The 26,752-nt window shown below is 52.0% G+C and overlaps 3 protein-coding genes across 5 annotated transcripts; 2 read left to right on the forward strand and 1 right to left on the reverse strand.

Moving 5' to 3' along the window:
• Window positions 1–646: 646 nt before the first annotated feature.
• Window positions 647–7,079, reverse strand: LOC133626620 (dynein axonemal assembly factor 6-like). 2 transcript variants are annotated; one of them, XM_062006906.1, is made up of 5 exons: window positions 6,904–7,079; window positions 6,378–6,486; window positions 4,728–4,791; window positions 3,217–3,322; window positions 647–837 (listed from the first exon to the last, which is right to left on the reverse strand). In XM_062006906.1, exons 2-5 carry the CDS (start codon window positions 6,465–6,467, stop codon window positions 666–668), a joined length of 432 nt encoding a protein of 143 aa, XP_061862890.1. In that variant the 5' UTR covers window positions 6,468–6,486; window positions 6,904–7,079; the 3' UTR covers window positions 647–665. The 2 variants fall into 2 exon arrangements, with proteins under 2 accessions (XP_061862890.1, XP_061862891.1); XM_062006907.1 differs by lacking the exon at window positions 6,904–7,079 and adding an exon at window positions 6,646–6,903.
• Window positions 7,080–7,349: 270 nt separating this feature from the next.
• Window positions 7,350–20,565, forward strand: LOC133626647 (nuclear pore glycoprotein p62-like). 2 transcript variants are annotated; one of them, XM_062007082.1, is made up of 12 exons: window positions 7,350–7,659; window positions 9,249–9,640; window positions 11,121–11,231; window positions 11,665–11,793; window positions 13,116–13,211; window positions 14,266–14,374; window positions 14,514–14,658; window positions 15,053–15,102; window positions 15,224–15,358; window positions 15,873–15,984; window positions 16,855–16,921; window positions 20,469–20,565. In XM_062007082.1, the coding sequence occupies exons 1-12, from the start codon at window positions 7,391–7,393 to the stop codon at window positions 20,498–20,500; spliced, it is 1,647 nt and encodes a 548-aa protein (XP_061863066.1). In that variant the 5' UTR covers window positions 7,350–7,390; the 3' UTR covers window positions 20,501–20,565. The 2 variants fall into 2 exon arrangements, with proteins under 2 accessions (XP_061863066.1, XP_061863065.1); XM_062007081.1 differs by lacking the exon at window positions 20,469–20,565 and adding an exon at window positions 17,345–17,484.
• Window positions 20,566–20,584: 19 nt separating this feature from the next.
• On the forward strand, window positions 20,585–23,509 carry LOC133626649 (uncharacterized). The gene is made up of 7 exons (XM_062007085.1): window positions 20,585–21,222; window positions 21,490–21,666; window positions 21,801–21,956; window positions 22,094–22,195; window positions 22,324–22,426; window positions 22,721–22,777; window positions 23,035–23,509. The coding sequence occupies exons 1-7, from the start codon at window positions 20,980–20,982 to the stop codon at window positions 23,199–23,201; spliced, it is 1,005 nt and encodes a 334-aa protein (XP_061863069.1). The 5' UTR covers window positions 20,585–20,979; the 3' UTR covers window positions 23,202–23,509.
• The last annotated feature ends 3,243 nt before the right edge of the window (window positions 23,510–26,752 follow it).

Here is a 26,752-nt window from a genome sequence, read left to right on the forward strand (position 1 = left end):
TGAGGGGCGCCGTGGGCCCACTGCTGAACACAGAGGGTGCCCTGGTGACAGGGGATGCAGAGGCCGAACTACTGAATGCCTTCTTTGCTACAGTCTGTACAGACAAGGCCAGCCCTCGGGAAGCCCAGTCCAGCAAGGACAGTAGGATGGCCTGGACAGCAGAGCACTTGGCCTGGGTGGAAGAGGAAGAAGTTAAAGATTTGCTGGCCAAGCTTGAGGCTCATAAGTCAATGGGTCCTGATGGGATGCATCCGAGAGTGCTGAGGGAGCAGCTGATGTGATTGCTGAGCCTCTCTCCATCATTTTTGATCAATCATGGAGCACAGGCGAGGTGCCTGAGGGCTGGAGACAGGCCAATGTCACTGCAGGCTGCAACAAGGGCTGGAAGGATGAGCCAGGAAACCACAGGCTGGTCAGCCTGACCTCCATCCCTGGAAAGGTGATGCAACAACTCATCCTGAATGTCACCACTAAACATATGAAGGATCAAATGGTTGCCAGGGGGAGTCAACATCGATCACCAAGGGGAAATCCTGTGTGACCAACCTGATGCCTTCTACCAGGACATAATCGGCTGGTTAGTTTAAGGGGAGCAGCAGATGTCACCTGCCTTGAGTTCAGCAAGGCTTTGGACATTGTCTCCCACAACACCCTCATCAGAAAGCTCAGGCAGTGTGGGCTGGATGAGTGGAGGTGAGGTGGATGGAGAACTGGCTGAATGACAGAGCCCAGAGGGTGCTGATCAATGGCACAGAGTCAGGTTGGAGGCCTGTGGCCAGTGGAGTTCCACAGGGATGGGTTCTGGGGCCAGTCTGGTTCAACATCTTCATCAAGCACCTGGATGAGGGGACAGAGGGACCCTCAGTGAGTTCCCTGCTGGCACCAAACTGGGAGCACTGGCTGATTCCCCAGAGACTGAGCTGCCAGGCAGTGAGAGCTGGACAGGCTGCGAGTTGGGCACAGAGGAACCTGCTGAGGGTCACCAAGGGCAGGGGCAGAGTCCTGCAGCTGGGGAGGAACAACCCCCTGCACCAGGCCAGGCTGGGGGTGACCTGCTGGAGAGCAGCTCCAGGAGACAGACCTGGCAGTGCTGGCTGATAAGAAACTGCCCATGAGCAGCAACGTGGCCTCGTGGGCAAGAAGCCAATGGCAGCCTGGGGGCATCCAGCAGAGTGTGGGCAGCAGGGCCAGGGAGCTTCTGCTCCCCCTCTGCTCTGCCACAGCTGCTGAGGCCTCAGCTGGAGTCCTGTGCCCAGTTGTGGGCTCCCCAGCTGCAGAGGGACAGGGAACTGCTGCAGAGAGGCCAGTGCAGGGCCACCCAGATGCTCAGGGCACTGGAGCATCTTCCTTGTGAGGAAAGGCTGCGGGCCCTGGGGCTGTTCAGGCTGGAGAAGAGGAGACTGAGGGGGCAGCTCATTCATAGCTCCAAATCTCTCACTGGTGGCTGTCAGGAGCTTGGGGCAGCACTTTCTCTCTGTTGTATCCAGTGACAGGACAAGGGGTGATGGGATGAAGCTGCAACACAAACAGTTCCATTGAAACACAAGGGAAAACTGTTTGAGTGTTTGAGTGAGGGAGCCCTGGCCCAGGCTGCCCAGGGAGGGTGTGGAGGCTCTTGCTCTGAAGGGCTTCAAACCCACCTGGACACATTCCTGTGTGACCTGATCTAGGTGAACCTGCTTCTGCAGGGGGATTAGGCTGGATGATCTCTAAAGGTCCCTTCCAACCCCTCCCATTCAGTGATTCTATACCTCACAGGTGACAGTTTCAAGCAGAGCCATATATGAGGCTATAGGTAAATGCCAAATCATTTGCTGAGCTGAGTCTGAATTCAGGTCCCAGTCCCAGGAAATGAAGCACTTCATGGCATGACTTAGATGCAGAGGAAAACGAGGATGCTGGACTACAAACTAATGTACAATGTGCAGCCTCATGGGCTTCAGTCCATCTGCTCCAGCCTGTGGCACTCCAGGATACGGCATCAGGACACAATGATGGTCTGACCCTGAAGGCTTTTTGACCCTTACAAACTACAGATGACATGCCTGGTTGTATCTGTTTCAAGAATGCGTTTGTTGTTGTTTTTCTAGGAGTGAGGGAAGAGCCTCTGGTTTTAGGTTATCCCTTGAGAGACTGAGAATGAATGACAAGATCTGAAAGCTCAGAACTGCCTGCATATAACCTTCCTTCCTGGAGTACTATTTGTCACTTAAAGAGCTTAATTCTTTGAAATGCAAATGTTAAGTTGGAGCACTTTATGAATTTATGAGTATGAAAAATGAATGTATCTCAGTTACAGTGGGAAAAGACAGGTATTGCACACAAATGGCAGACTTGAAGGCCTGTAAGTCATTTGGCTGGCCAGCTTCCCCTCCTAATCCCACTTTATACTGACACTACAAGTAATCTTATGATAAGAAAAACCAACTGTATATTATGAGATCAGAGGGCTTGCAAGGGAGACATTAAAACTGCTTCTCACATGTTGCTTTAGATGCAACACTGATATCCTTCCTTTCTCCTTCCATGACACGAGCTTTTCAGATGGCTGCTTCACTCAAATGCAGTAGATGTTTGTCCTGATTTCAGCTGGGACAGAGTTAATTTTCTCCCTAGCAGCTTGCACAGGCTGTGGTTTGGATTTAGTGTGTTGATAACACACTGAGGTTTAGTTGTTGCTAAGTAGCACTTATCCTAAGTCAAGGATTTGGTTTTTTGGCTTCTCATGGCCTGCCATCAAGAAGGTTGGAGGAACATGAGAAACTGGGAGGAGATACAGCTAGGACAGCTGACCCAAACTGATCAAAGGAATATTCCATACCATATGAGGTCATGGCCAGTATATAAACTGGAGGGAGTTGGCTGGGAGAGACAGGTCACAGCTCAGGGACTGGCTGAGCATGGGTCAGTGGGCATTGAGCAACTGCATTGGGCACCACTTGTCTCTCTTGGGCTTTATTTCATGATCCTGTCATCTTCCTTTTCATTATAGTAACAATAACAGATATATTTTATTATTTGTTTCCATTATTAAACTGTTCTTATCCCAACCCATGAGCTTTACTTGCTTTTGGTTCTCCTCACCATCCCACCAGGAGTGAGTGAGTAGCTGTGGGGTAATAGCTGCTGCCTGGGGTTAAACCACAACAATGCTGTTTAACTGCTGTTTCCACTAATGCCCTGTAAAGCCCATACAGGTAGTCTCAGCTCACTTACTCTGGTTGTTCTCTAGGGTCCCAGGAATCCTCAAATTCAGATCCTTCTGGGACTTCCTCTGTATTCCAAATAGCTTTGTCATTTCCAGGTTTCACTTGGAAAGTATCTGCAAGTGATGAGAAAAATCATCCTGTCATAGACTGGAATGTCTCTGATCCTTTAGGTTTGCTGAAAACTTCAGCTTTTCCTAGGCTTCAGAAAAAAGCCTTTGTACTAAAAGCATTCTAGTTAATGCTCACAGTCTCCTTCAGCTCAGAATGCAGAAGGAAGACAGAATGTTTTCCTTTCCTTTAAGTCTGCTTTATCCAACCTCCATGTCAAGGAAATCCCCCTTTCAGGCATAAAATATCTAGCACTTCAAAAATGGGTGAAGTGTAGCAGTGTGAAATAGTAATCCTCCCCAAGCCCCTCAACATGAGATTTTTATGTGGGCAGAGTCATTTACAAAAGGACCTCCTTTCTCACACAGAAATCCAGCTCTTCCCCTTAATTATTGAGCACAGACCAGATAAGGTACAGAAGACACATGACAGCTCACAGGCAGGATACCCTGGTTTATGCCTGTCCTACATGGAAAGGTAAGCTGGTAAATCTCCAGCTTGAAGGTTTTTATAGTAAGAATCTTTGGCTATTGTTGGAATCCCAAGCAAAACTACTCTATTTGTTATATTTGCAACAGTTCCTTTGCTGCTACAGTCATCCTAGTCCTTGCTGGCCTTTCTTACAGCTCATAACTAAGCTCCAGGAACAACTTTACATTTACTGTGCCAAGGCTAAACTTGTCTTCTTTTCTTTCCTGAGTATGATTCACACCAGTTTAGGAAGCCTGAACATATCTGTTCTCACTGTCTGAGAGTCTGCTTTTCCACATAGTGCCAGAACACCTGTGGTCAGGTAAAGTCTGGAATTGTCCAGTGTTTCCAGGCAAAGAAGTAGGTGCAGGAACTGAAAAATGTCTCTTGGACTGTTGAGGGCAGCACTGAACAAAGCTCTTGTTTCTAGATGTGGTCTAAATAGGGTTGTGACACTTCAGTGAGGGAGCATGGCACAACTGTGCTTCACAACACACTCTCTAGCTTTTCCTCATCATAGGCATAGGCTCAAATCCACACAGTCGACTCCATGAAGACCCCTTCAGGTGAGTACCTAGAAGTCCATCTTCCTTGTTTGCTCTGAGTGAGCACTAACATCTCCATGTGGAGCTTTTGGCTGCTCAGTTATGATTCCCCTCAGCCCATGTCCAGGCTGTGCTCTGTACTCTGTTTCTCATCATCACTGGAGGCTGCTGTGATCTGGAGTTACCTTTTCTGTGTGTTTTTGTGGGGGTTATTTTGCAGCTAAACTTTCAGGACCAGAAGAATTTTACAGTGTAAAATGTAATGCTGTTTCCATCTTGGAGGTCAATGACCTCTCTCTGACTCAAGCAAACCCTATTACTGGTAACTTACTACAGCTGTTACAGTCTGCTACCATGGCACTGAACATTAAACCACACAGACACTCCTCCTTACCAGTGGTCTCTCTCTTTCCTGGTCCAATAGTCCCAGGAGTCATGGCATTAACTGAACAGTGAGGCTGAGGAAAAAAAGGCAAATGCAGCTTCAATTAACTACATAGAGCCCAGCTCAGTAACAATTATGTCAATAAATACCAAATAAGGTCAAACAAATCCCTGCTAGGATCCACTGAACCTTCTTTCCTTGTCACACTCACCCAGCAGAAAGTGACCTTGCCCCAGTGGGTTTGAGCAGTACTCCCCAAAGCCCTGTGTTACAGACAGCTGTGCTTTCTGAGCATTAGCTTCCACAGCACTCTGGCAAAAACTTCCATGCTTTGCCTGCCAGGAAGCTGAGGGTGCTACAGGTTTCCTTTTGACAGTCAAGGTCATATGAGGCAACAACATTTCCCTCTAATTATGAATCAATTTAGTGCTAATAGGCCTATGTGAGGCATTCCTCTATATGTGAAGATCCCTTTGGTTTGATAACAGTGCCTCACATGCACAGAACATTCAATTAAATCAAAATAAAGATTTCCATTTCCCCAGATTGACTCAGACTTAATTGCCATCCCTTGTGGCAGTTTGCCATTGCTGTCTCTGAAGTGTCACTCATTTCATTAATAAGATGTAAACAAATTCTTTCAAAATCAGGATGTTGACTGCAAAGATGTACAGCAATAATGCCACTTTTAAAAGGCAGCCAGCAAGCAGCTAAAGTGTGGCTGGAGTGTGAAGGATCACATCTACCCCCTACTGAAAGGAAACTTCAAGGCATATGAACCCCTTTGATGCCCAACATTCCCATCTTTACCAATACTTGCCCACAGCTGCTGGGGCAGCCAGCTGGCTCTTTGCTGAGTGCATTAGAGGAACACTGAGCAGTTTGCAGTTTTTGTTATCCATGTCATAACATCACTTGTTCAAACTCTTAAGAGACCTGGCAGTCTCTGAGCCTTCACAGAGGCCCTCTACATTGTGTTTGTCAGCACCTCTGGCCCTCCTGGGCTATTCCTCCCATGCAGGCCTTGAGAAAAGCAGCAGCTGCATGGTTTCCAAAAGCTGTGATTTTCACCTAGTCCTGAGGTGAATGGATAGAGAAGGGAAAGATGCTTCTCTCATCAGTGATTCAGACCACTCACCTTCAAATGATTACCCACCCTTTCCTATTCTACAATCACCAACATATCTATTGTACTTCAATGACCAATTATCTCTACAGTCCTTCAACGCCTGGCACACAGAATGAGTTCACTTGGCTGCCTCTGGCTATTTTAGTCTTTACTCAGAAGTTGAGCAGCAACTTTTTTCCCTCCACATGCAGCATTCAGCTGCAATTGCCTTCATCTCCAGCAGACTTCAGGGAGAAGCAGGGGGAAGTGTAAAGTATCTAAAGCTCTTTCAAGTACAAGTTCTCATTTCTTTCAAGCTGAAAAACTAAATCTCCCTCCCATCTTGTGGCCACAATCTCTCCTTGTTTTCCTGGGGCACCTTCCTATTCTCTCCCTCAAGAGCTTGTGACACTGTTTCTGTGTTTCAAGTCAGTCCAAGACCTTCAAAGTTCCTTTTCACACGCTCTGGGAAAGAGAGCTTCACTTCTCCTCAGTTAATAAGGTCATGGTACAACATGTAAAAGAAGCAGTACTTCTGATGAAAGACTCACCACCTGTTCATCATCATCATCATCTTCTTGAGTATCATGAAGCAGTTTGGCAAGCAACTGCAGAGAAGGGCCTGAGGAAAGACTGTCCATATCAATACCTGCCACTCACCTATGCACCAAAAAACAAGTGACACGTGAAGAAGGAACAAAATGTGTCCTGTACAACTTGGAAAGCACAATTTTCCTACTGGGTGTTCTACAAAGGATAAAGTTCAGCCAAACTTTTACATGCATGATGTTAAAACATATAGAACAGAACATACTCCACCTTTCCTAGAATCACAGAGTGGTCTCAGCTGGAAGGGATCTTTCAGCCCATGGGGTGCAGCCTCTGTCCCAGCCCCATCACCCACCAGCCCATTGCCCTCAGTGCAACAGCCACCCAGCTCTGAAACCCCTCCAGGGACGGTGACTCCAGCAGCTCCCTGGGCAGCCCCTTCCAATGCCTCAGCTTATAGACTCTTTAGCACTATTGCAATCGCAGCCCAAGCCTCACAGCGGCCACCGAGCTAACAGCAGGCCCCACCTCCACACGCATCTGTAGCCACCGCAGCCACAGCGAGGGCAGCGGGTCGCCTCGGCCCAGCGCTGCCCCCGAGGGCCCGGGCAGGCGTTCGCGCACGGGTTGTGTGCCCAGCCGCGGGGGGACGGACACGCCGCAGCTCTCGACCCCGCGGCACGGGCACCGTGTGTCGCACGGGCGGGCCCCGCTCCGCGCCGCTCCAGCCGCCGCCAGGCCCCGGCCCAACCGCCGCCGCGTCCGCGTCGCCACGGCAACGGGGAACCGCCGCCCCTCGCGCCTCGCCTCGACGTCACCAGCCAATCCGACCGGGCTTCCCGGGAGTGGCGGCTGGAGCGGCCAATGACTGCTGAGGGCGGGGAAAACGCGGCCGGTGGTTGGCCGGCGAGGGAGGGGGCGGTGCTTTGCTGGGCCGCGCGCGGGGCGGTTGGGTTTCCGCTTCCGGCTGGGGCTGGGCCTGGCTCCGGGGCTGGGGCTCCGTCCCGCAGCAGCCATGAGCTTCGGCTTCGGGTCGGGCGCGGCGGGCAGCGGCTTCGGTTTGGGCACACCGAAGACGACCGGCACCACGGCCACGACGGGCTTCTCGTTCTCCACGCCCGCCGCCTCGGGGGGCTTCAGCTTCGGCAGCACGGCCCAGACGCCGGCCAGCAGCCAGCCCTTCTCCTTCAGCAAGCCGGCCGCCGCCACGCAGCCCCCCAGCTTCAGCTTCGGGACGCCGACCACGGCGACTGCGGCTCCCACAACCACCGTGTTCCCTCTGGGGTGAGGGGCGCGGGGCCGGCGGGCCCCGGGGAGGGGGTGCTGGGCGGCCCTGGGCGCTGGGGAGCACTGGCAGGGGCTGCCCAGATGGGCTGTGGAGGCTCCTTCTCTGGAGACGTTCCAACCCAGCTGGTTCCTGTGTGCCCTGCTCTAGGTGATGCTGCTCTGGCAGGGGGGTTGCACTGGCTGAGCTCTGCAGGGGCTGCCCAGATGGGCTGTGGAGGCTCCTTCTCTGGAGACGTTCCAACCCAGCTGGTTCCTGTGTGCCCTGCTCTAGGTGATGCTGCTCTGGCAGGGGGGTTGCACTGGCTGAGCTCTGCAGGGGCTGCCCAGATGGGCTGTGGAGGCTCCTTCTCTGGAGACATCCCAACCCAGCTGGTACCTGTGTGCCCTGCTCTAGGTGGTGCTGCCCTGGCAGGGGGGTTGCACTGGCTGAGCTCTCCAGGGGCTGCCCAGATGGGCTGTGGAAGCTCCTTCTCTGGAGACATCCCAACCCAGCTGGAGGAGTTCCTGTGTGTCCTGCTCTAGGTGATGCTGCTCTGGCAGGGGGGTTGCACTGGGTGAGCTTTCCAGGGGCTGCCCAGATGGGCTGTGGAGGCTCCTTCTCTGGAGACATTCCAACCCAGCTGGTTCCTGTGTGCCCTGCTCTAGGTGATGCTGCTCTGGCAGGGGGGTTGCACTGGCTGAGCTCTGCAGGGGCTGCCCAGATGGGCTGTGGAGGCTCCTTCTCTGGAGACATCCCAACCCAGCTGGTTCCTGTGTGCCCTGCTCTAGGTGGTGCTGCCCTGGCAGGGGGGTTGCACTGGGTGAGCTTTCCAGGCCCCTCCCAGCCCTTGAGACTCTGTGTTTCTGTGGGCGATGCCCCTGGGAAGTGCAAGTAATTATTGCAAGTAATTCTCAGGCAGCAAACCCCTTGCTCTTGTGCCCCAATTGACTGGAGCACTCTGGGAAGCATCTTTAGTGCAATGTGTTTGTGTCAGTGCTGCCTTTTTTCAGATGGGCGTTGAGAATGAGCTGTTTCACATTTTGGTCTGTAATTGGGGTATGGATGCTTGCATGAAGAAATGATACAGCTTTGTGTCTCAGCATGAAACATCTTGTCCTTTGATCCAAATGTGGAGCACTCAGAATGTTTCTTCAGCCAAGTAGGACCATTTTGCCCTTGGGAGGGACTGTAAGCTTGGAAGTGATTCTTCCAACCTGCTGTTGTTGAAGCTTGCCAGATGGGAGCAGTGGGAAGGGAGCTGCAGTGGGGACTGGCACTAAGAGTTAGTTGAAAAATATAGTCTTATATAGAAGAAGTGCAAAAGGGGATGTGAGAGCTGAGAGAGTAAGCAACTTCACTTACACTGCTATAAATGTCTTCTGGTGCCTGGCTGGGTGAAGGTAATTGAAGAGGGAGTTAGTATAAAGAGACTGAAGAGGACTTCAGATGACAAGGGTTGTGGTGTAGACATTGCCAAACTTGCAACACACCCCTGACTGAGTGCATGGCCTTTGGAAGGGTGATTTCTGCTGGCAGCAAACTGTTAGAAAGCCTTGAAATTGAGTAGATATTCATCTCCAACAGATTGGCTTCTTTTCTTCTCTAGGATGAATGCACCAAAGTTAAGCTTTGGAGGCAGTGCTACAACACAAGCTACTGGAATCGCAGGGGGCTTTGCATTTGGTAGGTCTGCACCAACCAGCGTGGCCTCGAGTCAAGCAGCAGCCCCTACTGGCTTTGTGTTTGGATCTGCTGGCACCACCAGCAGCAGCAGCAGCAGCACCACCACAGCTCAGTCTGGGACAACTGGAGGATTTACTTTTTCCAGTGGTAGCACAACTCAGGCTGGCACAAGCACCTTCAACATCGGCACCGCAGCTCCCCAAGCACCATCCACCGGGCTGACCTTTGGGACAGCAACTGCTGCCACCACTGCTGCCACCTTGGGAACTGCAACCCAGTCAGCAGCCCCCTTCAGTCTTGGGGGACAGACCACAGGTGAGTGCCAGGGCTTCAGATGGCTGCTGTAGTCAGGAAGCCTGTCAGCACAGAGGATAGCTGGGGATGGTGTGGAGATCCACAGAGTCTCAAGGGCTGGAAGGGGCCTGGAGAGCTCACCCAGTGCAACCCCCCTGCCAGGGCAGCACCACCTAGAGCAGGGCACACAGGAACTCATCCAGCTGGGTTGGAATGTCTCCAGAGAAGGAGCCTCCACAGCCCATCTGGGCAGCCCCTGCCAGTGCTCCCTCACCTCAACAGGGAACAACTTTGTCCTTGTGTCTCTTTGGAACCTCAGTTTGTTGCCCCTTGTCCTGCCACTGGCCATCCCTGAGCACAGCCTGGCTCCAGCCTCCTCACACCCACCCTTGATGCATTTGTAACCATGAATTAGATTCTTCAGCCTCCAGCTGCTGCTGGTGACAAATGAAGCTGCAATTGATGGGTTTTCTGAGATGCTTGCCTGGGGTCACCTGTGATGAATGACAACTGCTGGTGAGCCTTTGGGTTTAGAGAGTGAGGCTGAAATAGTTCTGCCAATGTGTGTAGAAAGTGCTTGTTGCATTTGAAGCCCTTCTAAAGTGTTTTGGATGGGTTTGCTGATGCAGAGGGAAGGGGCTGGCAGTGATGGGGAGGAGGTGCTGCAGGATGAGCCTGGCCCACAATGCCAAAGGTCACCTCCCTGATGGCAGGAACCTGCCCCCTCCTGCAGAGCTTTTGGTCTACTTGTTGGTGACAGTGCCTGCCTTGGAGGGAAGGTCAGCAGCTCTGGGGCAGGGTGATGCTTGTCTGTGTCAGCATTATTCTTGGAAATCTTTTTTACACAATGCCTGTGTTAGCTCCAGTTCATTTCTGGGACAGTACAAGAGTACTTACCACACCAGCTCCAGAGGGAACTGCTGCAGAGAGGCCGATGCAGGGCCACCCAGATGCTCAGGGGACTGGAGCATCTTCCTTGTGAGGAAAGGCTGCGGGCCCTGGGGCTGTTCAGGCTGGAGAAGAGGAGACTGAGGGGGCAACTCATTCATAGTTCCAAATCTCTCACTGGTGGGTGTCAGGAGCTTGGGGCAGCACTTTCCTTCTGTTGTATCCAGTGCCAGGACAAAGGGTGATGGGATGAAGCTGCAACACAAACAGTTCCATTGAAACATAAGGAGAAAGTGTTTCAGTGCTGAGGTGAGGGAGCCCTGGCCCAGGCTGCCCAGGGAGGGTGTGGAGGCTCCTGCTCTGGAGCTCTTCAAGACCCTCCTGGCCATGTTCCTGTGTGAGCTGATGTAGGTGGGAGCTGCTTTGGCAGGGGCTTGGGCTGGATGAGCTCTAAAGGTCCCTTCCAACCCCCACCATGCCGTGAGTCTATGACTGAATAACATTGTTTTTCTTATACTCCTACCCCTTCTACCTTGACTGTTGTGATCAGCAGAACCCACAGTGTCTCTGTAGTAAAACAACTGTAATTTCCATTTCCTTCTGCTTGTTGCAGGTCTAAGCTTTGGATCATTGACTTCAACAGCAGCCACTAGTGCACCCACAGCAACGCTGACTGCCAGTACCAGCCAGGGACCTACTCTGGCCTTTGGAAGCAAACCTGGAGGTAGGAAATTGTTTCAGGAAATAATTACTTGAGACTTGGTGAATCTGCTGTCCTTCTGGGAATAGTTTTCTAAGCTGGAGTCTGGTAATGAGCTAGAAGTGCTTGTGAATTTGCAAGAGCATCAGTGATCTGTGGCAGTTCATGCAGCCATTCACCTGAGCATCCCATGCTTTTGATTGTGTTCCCTGTGCCTTGTTCTCTTCTGTAATTCTTGCTTGAGTGCAGTGGGAAGGAGCCAGGGGTTTAAGGGGTACATTGTAATAAAGATAAGCCTGAAGTAGAAAACGAGGAGGAGTAGTTTGAAGCCCTTCCATCCTCAAAAGCCTGGTGGAAATGGGCAGATGTGTGTCCCCTCCTCAGCACGCCTCTTCTGAAATGGGTGAGAGCTTGCTGTGGTCTGATTGTACAAGGTAGATGCTTTTTCTGTTTGCAGTAAGATCCACAGCTGCCACAACTGCAGCCACCACCACAACCTCCATTCTTGGCACAACAGGGCCTACCCTGTTTTCATCTATAGTGAGTTCTTCAGCACCGACGTCGTCTACCGCCACAGGCCTCTCACGTAAGTCACAACATGCAGGTTTCATCTGTTAGGGGAATAAATGAGCAGCATGGTTGGTGGCAGCTGGTAGTGGTGGAGCTGTAGATGCTGGGGTAATAGAGAATTCAGAAGACCAGCTCTTCTCACTGTTTGCCACCTCCCCTCTTTGCAAACTGTCTTCAAAGGTGAGGCGTGAGAGTTTTGTTTAAGCTCAAGCACACTTTAGATTCAGAGTGGGCAAGCAACACAGGGCACTTTTAACTGTTTTGGTGTTTCTCTGGGTAGTACCACCACAAATTAGCTTTCTAGTGGTGTTTTAGCTACTGTCTTGTTTTAGCTACTTGTCCTTGAGTCTGGTTATGTCAGTCCTTGACTCTTGCATTAAGTGTTTGCACGTCTTTACGGTGGCCTGGGATGGTAGAGATGCAGGGTGCCAAAAACAAATATTCCCACTACTATGTGCTTGCAAGTTCCCCTGCTAATAACTGGCAAGTTTCCTCTTGCAAAATGAGTTTCATGGCAGCAAGTAGTGTCAGTTTTCTGATAGCTTTAAAGGCAGTAGCCCAGGTTTGAAGACAGTCCTAACAGCTCCCTTTCTGAGTCTTCGGTGAGGTATTAACACTTCAGTTTCTTTTGATTATGGAAACTAGCTACAGCCAGTGTTGCTCTTTACCAGGGTTAATGCTACTGTTCCATACATCATGCTGTCCTACCCCTACCTCTAAGAATTTAGGCAGCTGCTCCTAAGGCCCTTCACAAGTTTTATGTTAAAGCCATGCTGATTATGTTTAGCTGATGAGCTGCTGCAATTTGTAGATGCCACGTGCAGCAGTTTAATAACTTCTGTTTTGCCTAGCACTGCAGCACTTGCATTGCTACTCTAATTCCAAAACTGACCTTAATCTTAGTGTTTAAGAATGCTTTTAAGCAAGTGGGTGTTCTCTGTTTATCAGGGTATCTGAAATTTGTTGTTAGATGCTAATAGGGGGGTTGTTCCCAGGCAGCTGAGATGTGACCAGGGTGTTTCCTGTAGTATGTGCAATGGTATTGCTTTAGCTGTAGGCTTGTGCAGAGATTGCCTTTGCTGCCTGACAGTGTCCAGCACCCTTGGCTTCTCTTAGCATTTGATAGCAGTTAAATGTTAGATAATTCCAAACAGGTAAAGAGAAGCAATAGTAGCTTGGCACCAGGGTTGATAAAGTTGCCTGGAAGAATAACAATGATCCTCCTTAACACAAATACAGAGCAGACAGAGATGGGTGAGCAGGCAAGGGTAGAGCTTTTCAATGGGATGCTGTGTTTAATGGGTTATGCAAACTCTTAATATTGTCTTCTGTTTCCAGTTACTGCCCCTTCCACTGGGACAGCCAGTCTTGGATCACTTGGCTTTGGACTGAAGGTTCCTGGAACAACAGCTGGTACAACAAGCACTGCCACTAGTAAGAACTAGATGCTGCAAGTAGCTGAAGAGAAGGGAGCTCCACTAATGGGGCCACACTAATGTAGCAGTGCAGCAGTTCTAATTTCCAATGCTCTCCACATCTTTCCCTGATCCTCTTTTCCCATCTCCCCAAAGGCACAGTTACCTATGACTTCTGAGAGCCTGGCCACACACAGCAAAGGGACTGGGTTGAAGGAAGGCCCCTGGGCTTTGATGTTTAATCTGGATCAAGTCAACTAAATAGATTGACTGCCCCTGTTCTGGCCTGCCTGTGTAGTACAGAATTGCCCTGATGGATGAGGGAGAGGTGTCCAGATGGGGGAAGGGAGAGGGACTTTTAGGGAGAGAGGTTTTATGATTCAGTTACACCCCATTCATCTGTTTCTTCCATATGATGAGTTCTGAAGTGTTGGGTTTTATTAACTCTCCTTCAAAAGCAAACAAAGCAGAGATGAGTGCTGTTTGTGTCAGCCCTCGTGTGAAAACCTGCAGTGGCATCTGCTGCTGAACAATGGTTGGGTTTGGGACTGCACATCCTTTCCTGCATGGGGTTACCAGTCAGTTTTCAGCATGATGACATGGCTGCTCAGCTCTCAAGGTCTTTCTCAAGCTTGTTTCTGATGTGAGTGTGAAGAGTTCGAGCTCGGTGCCTAAAAGTGCTGTGTGAGTGGCTGACAGTAGCGTCTGATGGCTGCTCTTAGTTTTGTGAAAACCTGGAGATCCCATCTCTTGCCAAGATGCAGGAGAGGAACTGGGTTTGCTGGTAGTTGTTAGGTCTAATAGTAAAACATGAGACTGAGAGGGATGTGTGGGCAAATGTCCAGGGCTGCCAGTTCCTCACTTTACTGGAACTACTAGTTGGGTATGTACAGTGCACTGCCTTTGTGTCTAGGTGCCCTTCATTCCCTTCCTGGCAGATACGGGATTTGCTTTCTGTGTAAGGGACCTATTTGAGTTCATATTGCCCAGTGTTTGGAAGTGTGTGCTGGCCTGTTCTCCATGTGTTAGATAGCAGATGTGTCCTGTTGCTTGACTTGCATCTCTTCTTTCAGGCACTACTACTGCTTCTGGCTTTGCTTTGAATCTTAAGCCATTAACTACAACTGGTGCCATTGGAGCTGTGACTTCTGCAGCTGCCATCACCACCACCACAGCCAGTAGGTGAGTGTGTTCCAGCCAGCCCCTGCCTCTTTGGAGGAGAAGCTGTTATTAGTGATGGGATCCTGGGGGGGAAGGAGGGATCTTATCACCTTTATAGTTTGGGGTTTGATCTTTTTGCCTTTGTGGCACTTCCTCCCAGTGCCCCTCCAGTGATGACTTATGCCCAGCTGGAGAGTTTGATAAACAAGTGGAGCCTGGAACTGGAAGACCAAGAGAAACACTTCCTTCACCAAGCCACACAAGTGAACGCCTGGGATCGGACGCTGATAGAGAATGGAGAGAAGGTCAGGCAATGTCCAGAGGAACCTGATTTTGCTTGCTTACATCCTTAAAGGCCTTCAGGGTTAGAGATGCAACATCTAGTGGGACTTTCCCATCTGTATTTTACAAGCAGAATTGGATCTGTGTGCTTTTAAAAGACTCCCTTGTGTGTCTGTACTGGACTACAGGCACTGAAGCTTGGAAGTCTGTTCTGTGAGCTTACACCATGCTAACAACTTCCCTTAGGGTGGAGCTTTCAAAGCCAAACTTCCGCTGTTCCATTTCTGGTCTGGAAGTCTTTATGGAACCATTTCTTGTGTCTGGTAGATGTTGGTATGGTGCTGGCTTCCTGTTCCACTGCTCTCACGAGTTCACTTTGGAGTTTTCACAATGTAATTAAGTGTCTTGTGTTTCCAGATTACTTCATTACACAGAGAAGTAGAGAAAGTGAAACTTGATCAGAAGAGGTATGAAACTATGAACACTTGATGGTATTGTTTGCTTTTTGCATGCTCCTGTGTTTGTGGTGTGGCAGATGTAGAGCTCACAGAACTTTTGAGTTGATTAGTTAATGTTTTTCCTTTTCAGACTGGATCAGGAGCTAGACTTCATTCTATCACAGCAGAAAGAGCTTGAAGACTTGTTGACCCCTCTGGAGGAGTCTGTGAAGGAACAGAGTGGGACCATCTACTTGCAGCATGCGGATGAAGAACGGGAGAGGACGTAAGGCAGGAAGCTCCTTGGAGCGTGTGATGAGCAGGCTGATGTGGTGGGGATCAGTCAGCAAGAAGCAGTGTTGGGATACATAGAATCATAGAATAGTAGGGTTGGAAGGGACCTTTAGAGATGATCCAGTCCAACCCCCCTGCAGAAGCAGGTCAACCTAGATCAGGTCACAGGAACATGTCCAGACGGGTCTTGAAGACCTCCAAGGAAGGAGCCTCCACAACCAGGCTCTGGGCAGCCTGTTCCACTGCTCTGTGCAGTATTGATCCATCAGTGGCCTTTGTCAAATATGTAATCCTGTTTTATGCATGGCAACTTAGATTTTATGCATTAGAAACAGGGGAGTGGTGACTGGAAACCCTCGAGTGGGCATGAAGAGCTCTTTAGATGTTGGGTCTAACTGACTGTCTGGGAAATGGTCTCAGAAAACTGGTGATTATTTAGCTGGTGTGACTGGGAGTGGGTTTGCTGAAGTACAATATTCTGCCCTTTGTTCCCACATGTTGTGCAGCTTTAAACTGGCGGAAAATATCGATGCTCAGTTGAAGCGGATGGCACAAGACCTGAAGGACATCACTGAGCACCTGAACACATCCCGAGGCCCAGCAGACACCAGCGACCCGGTAAACACCACCTTTCCTTGTTTGTTGGTTGGAGACAGAGGATATTGAAACAGTTCTAACTCTTCCATTTGTCTGAATGGAATGCATGGTGAATGCTGCTTGTAGCTTTAACCTTGGAGGAGTAGTTTGTCCCTGAGTTGGATCTCTTCTGGGTAAAACTACTCTGACACAATCCAGGCTGACTCACCTACTTGCTCTGCACTCCTCTTAAGAGTTTTCAAGGTCTTTCATTCTGGTGTGAACTCTGGTTATTTGCTTGTCTAATTTTACCCTGGATTACAACTTGTTTTAGAGGCCTGTCTCAATGTTGATGTGGTTACCTCCTCCACTGCCTGCATCTTTCTGGGGCAAACCTAAATCTTGTTCAGGGTGCCATCTGTAGCAGCTGATCCTTTTTCCTCACACTGCTTTTGTATCCTCATGAAAACAAGATCTGAATTACCAGCTCTTTCTGATATGTATTAAATGGATCTCAATATTCCTTGAGGGTTTACTGAGAAGCTCTTTTTCAGACACAATTTCCCTTCAGTGTTGCAGACTTGATTCTGGTTTTTTCCCCATTCCTTTTTGCTTTTGCCACCTCAAGCCCAAGATGATTAATGTGGTGATGGTTCCTATGTCTGAATTGGAATTAGCCTAAAGCCACAGGTGTGTGCTCTAAGCCAGTCTGTTTTCTTGATGGTAAAGAGAAGCAAAGCAACACAGTTGCTGCACACTTCCCTGGGAAGGTGGCTGCTCAGTGAGTGGAGCTGTACATATGAGAGATCTGATTGCATCACATTCCAAAGGCAGGGACAGGCAGGCTGGCTTTTACTGCTTTTAGATTTTATGTAGTGTAACAAAGGACTTGTACCTTCTCTTTCTCTTCAGCTTCAGCAGATCTGTAAAATCTTGAATGCTCACATGGATTCACTGCAGTGGATTGACCAGAACTCAGGTGAGTGTCATCCTGCAGCTCTTGGGGAATGTAAATAGAAGGTAGCATGTGTTTGAAGTGGGTTTGGAATGTGAAGGAGTTTCTGAAGATCCCTGAGGAGTCTTCTCCTCACCTCCAATGACACTGTCCTTTCTGTGCTCAAAATCTCTTGATGTGCATTAAAGGCCTTTGCTGAGAAGTAATTCCTGGCAACTGCTACTGTTTCACAAAAAGCACTGCTTGCAGTGCCTCAGTGCAGAGCAGAGGACTGAAAAACCCTGTGCTGTGTTTTCTCAAGCTAAGGGTGAATATTTCAGCTTCTAAAATGTTTGTGAGTAGGAAAATTGGTGAGGGATGTGTGTGTGTGTGGTGAGTGTTCTCTGCTTCCCCCTCCTTCAGCAAGCCCCCTCCAGGCCAGCCTGAGCAGCAGGCATTTATCTGCAGGTGTGGAAATGGCACAGAAGTCGTGGGAGATGAAATGCAAAGCAGGAGATGCACTCAACAGTGAAAACTCGATGGTGTAGTTACTGTTGTTTCTTGTCCTGGATTCACCCTTTACTAGTATACCCCGGTGCCATACCCAATCAAGAAAGGAAGTTTTCGGAAGGGAGCGCCTCCTTGTGAGGGATTCGGGAATTGTGCACGGGTTTGGTGTGATGTTTGCAGCCACAGGGGGGCGTGGCAGAACAAAGCAGGACAAAGCAGGGCTCCTCTCACCAGCACGGCATCCCTCTGCCTGCCTGCAGTGCTGTGAAAGTGCCCGCTCCCAGTACACTTCTAGAGCGAAAGCGGGCATCCTGCTGTGTTCAAATAGGAGTGTTGGCTTAGGGCAGGGACTGAAACATATGTGTGAACTTTCCCACATTCCAAACCTACCTTCACTGGGAAATCTGCTGCAGCTCCTGTGGCAGCAGAATTCTGACTTTACAGAACTTGTGTGCAAATAGCAACCTGCTTCCTTTAGATTTCCCTAGAAGGGAGACCCATTTTTTCCTGCCATTCAGTACCAAAGAAGCTGCCTTATCAGTTAACAGTGATTCATTGTGTTTGCTGGGAAATGTACAACTAAAGGAAGAGTTGAGCTGTGGTTCACCTTCAAACAAGAAGGAAGCAATATGGCTAAGAAATTGCAAGGTTTTAAAAGAGGTTAATGCATCTCCCTGCTTCTGTGGGGTTCTTGGAGAGGAGCTTCTGTTGCTGTGTGCACTTAGTGGAAAAATGATACCATGTTGGGGTAAGCCTTCACACAGCCTGGGAAGGAAACATTCCTTAACTTGCTTTTTGTCTTAGGAAACCAAATCAAAACCCCACAAAACTAGAACTAGGACATCTGTGCTGTAGGTGATATTACCAGGTTTGTCTCCTGTGGAACACCTGCAGGACTGTTTCCCAACAGCCAGTTTCTGGGCACACTCATATTCACAGAGTCTCAAGGGCTGGAGGGGGGCTGCAGAGCTCATCCAGTGCAACCCCCCCTGCCAGGGCAGCACCACCTAGAGCAGGGCACACAGGAACCAGCTGGGTTGGAATGTCTCCAGAGAAGGAGCCTCCACAGCCCATCTGGGCAGCCCCTGCCAGTGCTGTCTCACCTCAACAGGGAACAACTTTGTCCTTGAAAAGTGACAAACTGAAATGTGTTGCTTCATCTCTTACTGCCATATTCTGGGTTTGGCATGCTGCACAACATAAACCCCAGCCTGGACTGGCTGTCTCCAAGCCCCAGGCTGTAACATCATGCTGTGGCCCTGTTGAAGAGCCTCTGATAAGCTTTCACAGAATGAAATTAGAAATTGCCTTAGCTTGTGCCCGGGATGTTTTGTACCTTGCCATGACTGGTGCATTTAAACTTGCTGATCAGTCAGTGTCTTCTGTGTATCCAAAGCAGAGATGTGCAAATAACAGCTGATCTGTGTTGTGGCTGCTAGTGCTCTGCAGCCTTTCTGTGCACTCACACCATCCTCCTTTTTGCTGGATATGCAGTGTACAGCTTGTTATGGCTGTGTGACACCCTGCCAGAAAATGTCTGTATACTTCTCACTGCCAGTCAGTGGGGTCTCAACCAGCTTCAGAATTGGGCAGAGAGGAACCTGCTGAGGTTCACCAAGGGCAAGGGCAGAGTCCTGCAGCTGGGGAGGAACAACCCCCTGCACCAGGCCAGGCTGGGGGTGACCTGCTGGAGAGCAGCTCCAGGAGACAGACCTGGGAGTGCTGGCTGATAAGAAACTGCCCATGAGCAGCAACGTGGCCTCGTGGGCAAGAAGCCAATGGCAGCCTGGGGGCATCCAGCAGAGTGTGGGCAGCAGGGCCAGGGAGCTTCTGCTCCCCCTCTCCTCTGCCACATGTGCTGAGGCCTCAGCTGGAGTCCTGTGCCCAGTTGTGGGCTCCCCAGCTGCAGAGGGACAGGGAACTGCTGCAGAGAGGCCAGTGCAGGGACACCCAGATGCTCAGGGGACTGGAGCATCTTCCTTGTGAGGAAAGGCTGCGGGCCCTGGGGCTGTTCAGGCTGGAGAAGAGGAGACTGAGGGGGCAGCTCATTCATAGCTCCAAATCTCTCACTGGTGGGTGTCAGGAGCTTGGGGCAGCACTTTCTCTCTGTTGTATCCAGTGGCAGGACAAGGGGTGATGGGATGAAGCTGCAACACAAACAGTTCCATTGAAGCATAAGGGAAAACTGTTTGAGTGTTTGAGTGAGGGAGCCCTGGCCCAGGCTGCCCAGGGAGGGTGTGGAGGCTCCTGCTCTGGAGCTCTTCAAGACTCTCCTGGACACGTTCCTGTGTGACCTGTTCTCGGTGGGACCTGCCTGACTCTTTACAACCTGTGTGTTTATAGGTGTGCAGTTCACCCCCAAGGAAATCTCACTTTCCTTGCTGATGTGGATTGAAGAGGAGGCAAAAGCTGGCAGTAGCTTTTTTCAGACAGGCCATCACAAGATCAGTTTTGTTCTCAGCTCCAGCACAAAGCTCTTGCCTCATGTGTCACTGAGAACTGAGACAATGAGATGATTCTTTTCCCCTTGTGGATATCATTTTCTGCCAAATGTTTTCTCCAGTTCAAACCCAACTCTAAAGCTCGCTGCTTTGGGTTGTTTTCCTTTTTTATTGAGGTTTTTCTAAGCAGAATTTGTTAGTGCTGGGGCAGGGGCATCTGTAGAAATAAGCCACTGAAAGTGAGCCAGCTGAGACTGAAGCTGCTGGAGAATCGTTGTGCAATTGGCACGTGGCTGAGGGAAGACAGAGGACTGCTGCTGGGTGTCTGTAAAATCATTGTCTTACTAAGACTTGCCAATGAAACCTCTTTCCTTCTGATACAAGAAACTGTAGTCCAGGTGATTGATATCCTGCTAATTGATTGGAGATGTTGAGCTGTGAAGCTGCAGCTGCTAAAGATATTTACTGGAACAAGTCTGAGTAATTCCAGTACCAAGGTGGGGGGGTCTAAAGTCAGTCTCTGCCAAACGGGAGCTTTTGAGTCCTACTTTGTCATGCTGCTGTACTGCAATACCCAAGCTACCCAGCAGTGTCTAATAAGAGCTGATGATGAGCTACAAGACTGATTCCTTTCCATGCAGGCAAACAAGAAATGTCAAGCAGCACGTGGTGAAAAGGAGACAATGGTGATGGAAAATGTCCGAGGGGAGAAGCAGCCCCCGACCTCTGAGAGGAAAAGGAGATACTGGAGAGTGAGAGATGCAAAGCAAGGAATAGCAAAGTGTGCTGATAAAGTCAGCCAGCTCTCTCGGGAAAAGGAACGCTGCAGCAGCTCTACGAAACAGAGGTACTTGTGAAACAAAGGTGCTCTGCTGTGTGACCTGAGCGAAGGATGGAAAGCAGCATCAGAAGAACCGCACTGCTGGTTTGCTGCCGGGCTCAGTGGCAGAGGCCTGTTTTCACTTGAGGCTGCTGCAGAGCTGTGACAGCCCCTCTTCTCCAAGGGAAGGGGAGGAAGCTACTGAGTTCTCACTGTCATCTTTTGGAAGTTCCTTTTCATATTTCCCTGGCAATAGCAAATGATGGGAAACAACAGGGGCTTTTTCTGCCAAAACTGAAGAGACTGCTTGTTGCAGACGCCTGGATTGTGAGATGGCCCTTGGAGATTCCCAAATGGTGGGGATCCCCAAGAAACCTGTCCCTGGAGATGCCCACCAACGCTCCCCCAGCCATGACCCTGCGTCCTGGAAGTTTCAGCTCCTGGCCTGCCCTGAGGTGAGGGCATTAGACAAACATGTCCTGCAGCTGGCACCGAGGTACCTGCGGAGCGAGTGCAGCCAGATGCAGTGGCTGATGCTCAATGCCCTCATCACCACCTGCGACGAGCCCTCGAAGGTAGGCAGGGGGCAGCCGGCCGGAGCCGTGCTGGGGGCGTGGGGCTGGGTGAGGGGAGCTGGGGGACATGCAGCTGGGGCTTGGCTGTGCTTTGGGAGCTCTGGCAGCTCCTGCCAGCCCTCCTGCCTCCCTGCTGGCCTCCCCAAGTCCCTTGTGGCAGGCCTTTGGCTTCTGGCTCCCGAGGCAGCAGCATGGGGTTGAAGCACTGGAGTGATTTTGGCAGTGCAGCTTTTCACGGCTTCACCACAAGCATCGTGTTGCACACAGGCCAAAAGCATGTGGATCCTGCAGGAAAGCCTCCTGGAGCTACTGCAGGACCTAGATGACGAGGTGGTCGAAACGAACCTCTCCTTGCTCAAAATGATGCTCCAGGCTGCCAACAGCCCAGTTTGCAGCACCCTCGTTCTGGAGCTGACTGGGAGGCTCCAGCCACTCTTTCACCACGTAAGGCTTTGTGCCCCCCACCACAGGCACTGGCTGCTGCCAGGAACCTTTGTGCTCTGTGCATTTTCAGAGCCATGCCCAGGTGGGCCTGCAGCAGCCGGTGCTGAGCTCTTGTCCTCTTTCTTTTCCACCAGACCACCAGCAGTGTGCAGCTGCTCTCCCTTGAGCTCTTCCAACGTCTGATGCAGTCTGTCAACAAAAAGGAAAGACAGCCGATGAAGACACGGGTGTATGAGAACGTGATCGAACTGCTCTGCCTCCTGCATGACGAGAGCCCGGAGGTGGCAGAGGTGAGGATCTCTGACCTGCCCATGTCCCTGCGGGAGGTCCCCAGGGCCAGGAAGGGCCATGAGCTTTGCCCGGGTGAGAGGACGCCCGTCCTGTGCCCTGGGCAGCGGTAGCATCTCCCTGCTCTGTGTGTCTGCAGGCCTCTCGGGTAACCCTGCTTGGAGCTGCCGCCTTCCTGAAGAAGAGGAGGCTCAGAAAGCTCCTGGAGAAGAGGAAGACATTGGAAGTGGGCAAGTACCTGGTAAGGATGGTCCCCAAGCAGCAGCCCCAGCCTGGGCAAGCTGTGCCCCTGCCCACTGCCACAGCCCGTCCCGGGCACAGGGCCACGGTCGGTACCAACCCTTCCCTTTGTCCCCTGTCCGTCTGCAGCTGTCAGGGTGCGGCAGCAGAGCCGCGCACTATGTGCAGCAGGCAGCGCGGTGCCTTTGGAGCCATCAGCAGCCCATACGAGAGGCGGCCGTCAGGTTCCTGGGTGAGACACAGCCCCTGTCCCTCCCTGCCCCGCTGCAGCTCGGCCCCAGCCCCGGCTGTGGCGCGGCCGCAGGAATCAGCCGCGTGGCTGCGGAGCCGCGAGTGCCCGGTGCAGGGCCCTGGCGCCCGCGAGGCTCCCTGCGCCCTGTGCCAGCCCTGCCCTGCGCCTGGCGCTCGCTCGCCCGGGGAAGAGCCTGGGCTCAGCCCTGCCAAGGGGAGGGGGGCGTGTGGCCGGGCTGCAGGGACCTGTGAGGCAACTGTGCCGCTGGGGCACTGACCGACTGTGCGTTCGCAGGGCTCGCCGGGCAGCACCTGAGGGGGCATCAGGAATTGCTGCAGCCCATCCATGAGGGTGAGTGAGGGCAGCGGGGCGGCAGCGGGGACTGGCAGGGAGGAGGAGAGGCCCTGGGAAGGGAGCTGCGGCCCCTGCCCCGGCCAGGGAGAGCAGAGAGAGATGTCAGGAGCCCGGGGGGTATTCAGCACCTTCCGGCTGATGCCGTTGGGCCCGGCTCCCTCTGGGCTGTGGGAACAGCTGGGGGTTGCCCTGGCAGGAGGGGTTCCTGGGGTGAACACAGGCTCTGATCTCAGCTCTGTTCCTCTCTGTTGCAGCCCTTGAAAACCTGCCAGAAGACACCATCTCGTCAGTAGCAAACCTGGCAGCTCAAACGCAGTGCACCCTGAGAGATGCAGAGAGAGCAGCTCCCTCCAGACTCAGCCTGCGAGAGTGGCTCCGCAGGGCCTGGAGCAGACGGCCTTCTCTCTGGGCCCGTCGCTGACCGGGCAGCTGCAGCTCTGAGCGGGGCCCATGCCAGGGGCTATTCCATGAGCTCCTCCCTGTGCTCCATGGCAAACCTTGGACCTACCAGCAGTTTTCTTTTGCATCGTTGCTCAGTAGTTTAGACACCGAGTTTAGCACTTGGGTTTCTTCCAGTTTGTGTACGTTTGATTTTCTGGCTTTCTTCACCCTGTGAGAACCATTTTCTACAGCTGGAAACTCTTTGTTACCCTTCATGTCAACAAACCTGGATTTGTTCCGTGTTGTTTGAGGGATGCAAAGTGCTTTGGTAAAAACAATAAAGCTCCGTCATCAAACCTTAACCAGTGCTCCCCATGTCTGGCCTGTCACGTTTCAAGCAGTAGCTCAAGAAGTCCCAGGGACGGACAGAGTTCTTCAAACAGCATGACAGAACCAAATATTTGTAGGTACAAATATGACTTGGACCAGCCAGCTTGAATAAAGATGGTGGGGACAAGTTAATGCAGCTGGCAAGCTACTTCCAACTATCAGAAACAGGTGCTGCAAGTTAATCAGTTGGGCCCTGGGTGATCACATGGGCAGAAGCAGCATATAAGGAAGTAGCCAGCCAAGGAAGGGTGGCTTTGAGTCCCTCTGTTGGTTGCACTGTGTTGGCTGTGTATGTGTCTGCAGGTGCATTACCCAGCCTCTCTACATCTTTGAATGAATATTGCTTGCACCGTTACAACAGGAAGGTGTCCAAGTGGGTTTGGAAACCTCCCAAGAAGGAGCCTCCACACCCTCCCTGGGCAGCCTGGGCCAGGGCTCCCTCACCTCAACAGGAAAGAAGTTTTTCCTTAAGGGGAATTGTTTGTGTTACAGCTTTTGTTCAATACCCCCTGTCCTGTCACTGGACACTACAGGAAAAACCCTCCCTGCTGCCTCCTCTCCTTGGCATGCAGCTTTCAGCACTTGTAAGTATTAACGAGGTCCCCCCTCAGTCTCCTCCAAGCTGAACTGTCCAAAGTCCAGCAGCCTTTCCTCAGAAGGAAGATGCTCCAGTCCCCTGAGCATCTGGGTGGCCCTGCACTGGCCTCTCTGCAGCAGTTCCCTGTCCCTCTGCAGCTGGGGAGCCCACAACTGGGCACAGGACTCCAGCTGAGGCCTCAGCACATGTGGCAGAGCAGAGGGGGAGCAGAAGCTCCCTGGCCCTGCTGCCCACACTCTGCTGGATGCCCCCAGGCTGCCATTAGCTTCTTGCCCACGAGGCCACGTTGCTGCTCACGTGCCGCAAAGTTTTTGGCTCTTGGCCTTAATAAACCTGCAGAGCTCAGCCAGTGCAACCCCCCTGCCAGGGCAGCACCACCTAGAGCAGGGCACTCAGGAACTCCTCCAGCTGGGTTGGAATGTCTCCAGAGAAGGAGCCTCCACAGCCCATCTGGGCAGCCCCTGCCAGTGCTCCCTCACCTCAACAGGGAACAACTTTGTCCTTGTGTCTCTTTGGAAGCTCTTCAGTTCCAGCTTGTTGCCCCTTGTCCTGTCACTGGCCATCCCTGAGCACAGCCTGGCTCCAGCCTCCTCACACCCACCCTTGATGCATCTGTAACCATTCCTGAGCTCACCCCTCAGGCTCCTCTCCTCCAAAACCCAGTTGTTGGCTGGTCACCAGTGTGTTCCCCAGGGCTCAGTGCTGGGCCCTGTTCTGTTTAACACCCTTCTCAATGATCTGGATGAGGGGATTGATGCTCCCTCGGTAAATTTGCCAGGTAGAGTCAGGACCCTGAACTTTAAGAGAGTGGATGAGATCCCCTGGGAAACTGCCCTGAGGGACAAAGGAGGTGAGCAGAGCTGGGAGCTTCTGAAGGACAGTTTTTTGAGCCCAAGAGCTCCCTGCCGTGCCCAGGCCCCATGTGAGTGACTGCAGGCAGCCCTGCTGTGGGCTCTGCCAGGCCCTGCACTGGGAGAGGGAGCAGGCAGGGCTGAGCATCCCGCTGGTACAGGCACTGAGCCCTGAAGGAGGCTGAAGCTGGTCACATCTCAAAGAGCAGCTCTCAGCTGGCCTGTGCTCGGGGGCCAGGGCTGGAAGTGGCTGGTCTAAGGGTCTGGAAGTGGTGTCAGGGGACAGGTTCTCCTGTCTGTTCAAGCAACAACCAGCTGGGCTGCATCTGGGAAGTCACAAATCACGTTTGAGGGCACTTGTGGGCATGGAGATGTTCTACAGGGCCCAAGAATCTCTTGCATGTGTTCTCCTGTGGGGCTCAGGGATGCTGCCAGTCCTGCAAAGGCTTCAGCAGAGCTCTTGTCCTCCACACAAAGGCGGGAAGCACTTGGTTGGGGTTTTTAATACAAAGTACATAGGTGTCGTGGTTTGGCCCAGCCAGCACAGAGGCACCACGACAGCCTCTCGCTCGGTGCCCCCATCCACCCCCACCCTCGTCAGGATGGCAGAGGCCCCAGAGAAAAGGGAGGAGGAAGAGAAGCAAGGTTGTTGTGGATGGAGACAAGGGCAGGGAGGGCTGGCTGCCCGTTACGGTTCCCGGCAAAACAGGCTCCAGTGCTCGACTGAGAGAGGAAAGGAGGAAAGTTTATTCTGCTACCAACATGAAACAGAACGGAACAAAAGCAAAAAGGGAGTAGGATGATGAGAAAATGACAACCACGGGACACAGTCCTTGGGGAACATCTCTGGCGTGGATTCTTCACACCTCCTCTCTTTCCTCACTGACCTTGGAGTCCGCGTGGTTGTTTCTCTCCCTCTTCCCACTCCTTGCATCGCCAGCAGACAGAGAAGAAGGAGGGACAGGAGGAGGAAGAAACAGGAAGAACCGTCATTTTCCAGCTTCTCCAAAAGTGATGGTGGAGGCGGCTCATTGGCTCAGCCCCAGCAGTGGGGCTGGCTCAGAGCTGGGCAGGGTTTCCAGCGACTTCTTACAGGAGCCATCTTTACAGCCCCTTCCCCCTTCCCAGAAACGGCTGTCATGTCAAACCCTGACCACAAAACATCAAACTCAGTCACTTTCCCCAGCAGAGACGTACCGGCGCTTGGCTTGGAAGAACCAGCAGCACTTGGCACACGAGCTCTGCAGCGAGCGCTGCTGCCTTGCAGACGGCAGGATCAAGCGGGTCTGAGTGGCCAGGCAGCAGATGGAGGGCTCGGGGTCTGTCTGCAGGGCCTGGAGGGCTGTGGCAGAAGGAGAAAGGGCCGGGATGAACCCCCGTGGCTTGTGTATGGCCGCCCCGGGCAGCCCCTCCAGACCCTGCCGGCCCCACGCGGCTCTCGCCCTGGCAGCAGGAGCACGTGGCACCAGGGCATGTGCTGGGAGCTGCTGCTCAGGAAGGCCTCAGAGCTCCCAAGCCTCTCCTCTGCCCTGCCAGCGTTTCCCTGGGGCAGAGCAAGGAAGGGCCGTCCCAGCCCCAGCCGTACTCACCGCAGTGGATCTCTCTCAGCCTCTCCTCGCTCCTGTCCCTGGAGAATCGCGCAGCAACCCCTGAGCAGAGAGCCCCGTCAGAGCTGCTGCCGCCCAGCACGTCCCCAGCTGCCCCTCGCTGCCGGCAGCAGCGGGGCCGGGCTGCCAGGAGAGGGGCTCTGGG

This window comes from Colius striatus, chromosome 13, assembly GCF_028858725.1.
Source record: "Colius striatus isolate bColStr4 chromosome 13, bColStr4.1.hap1, whole genome shotgun sequence".
Taxonomy (NCBI): domain Eukaryota; kingdom Metazoa; phylum Chordata; class Aves; order Coliiformes; family Coliidae; genus Colius; species Colius striatus.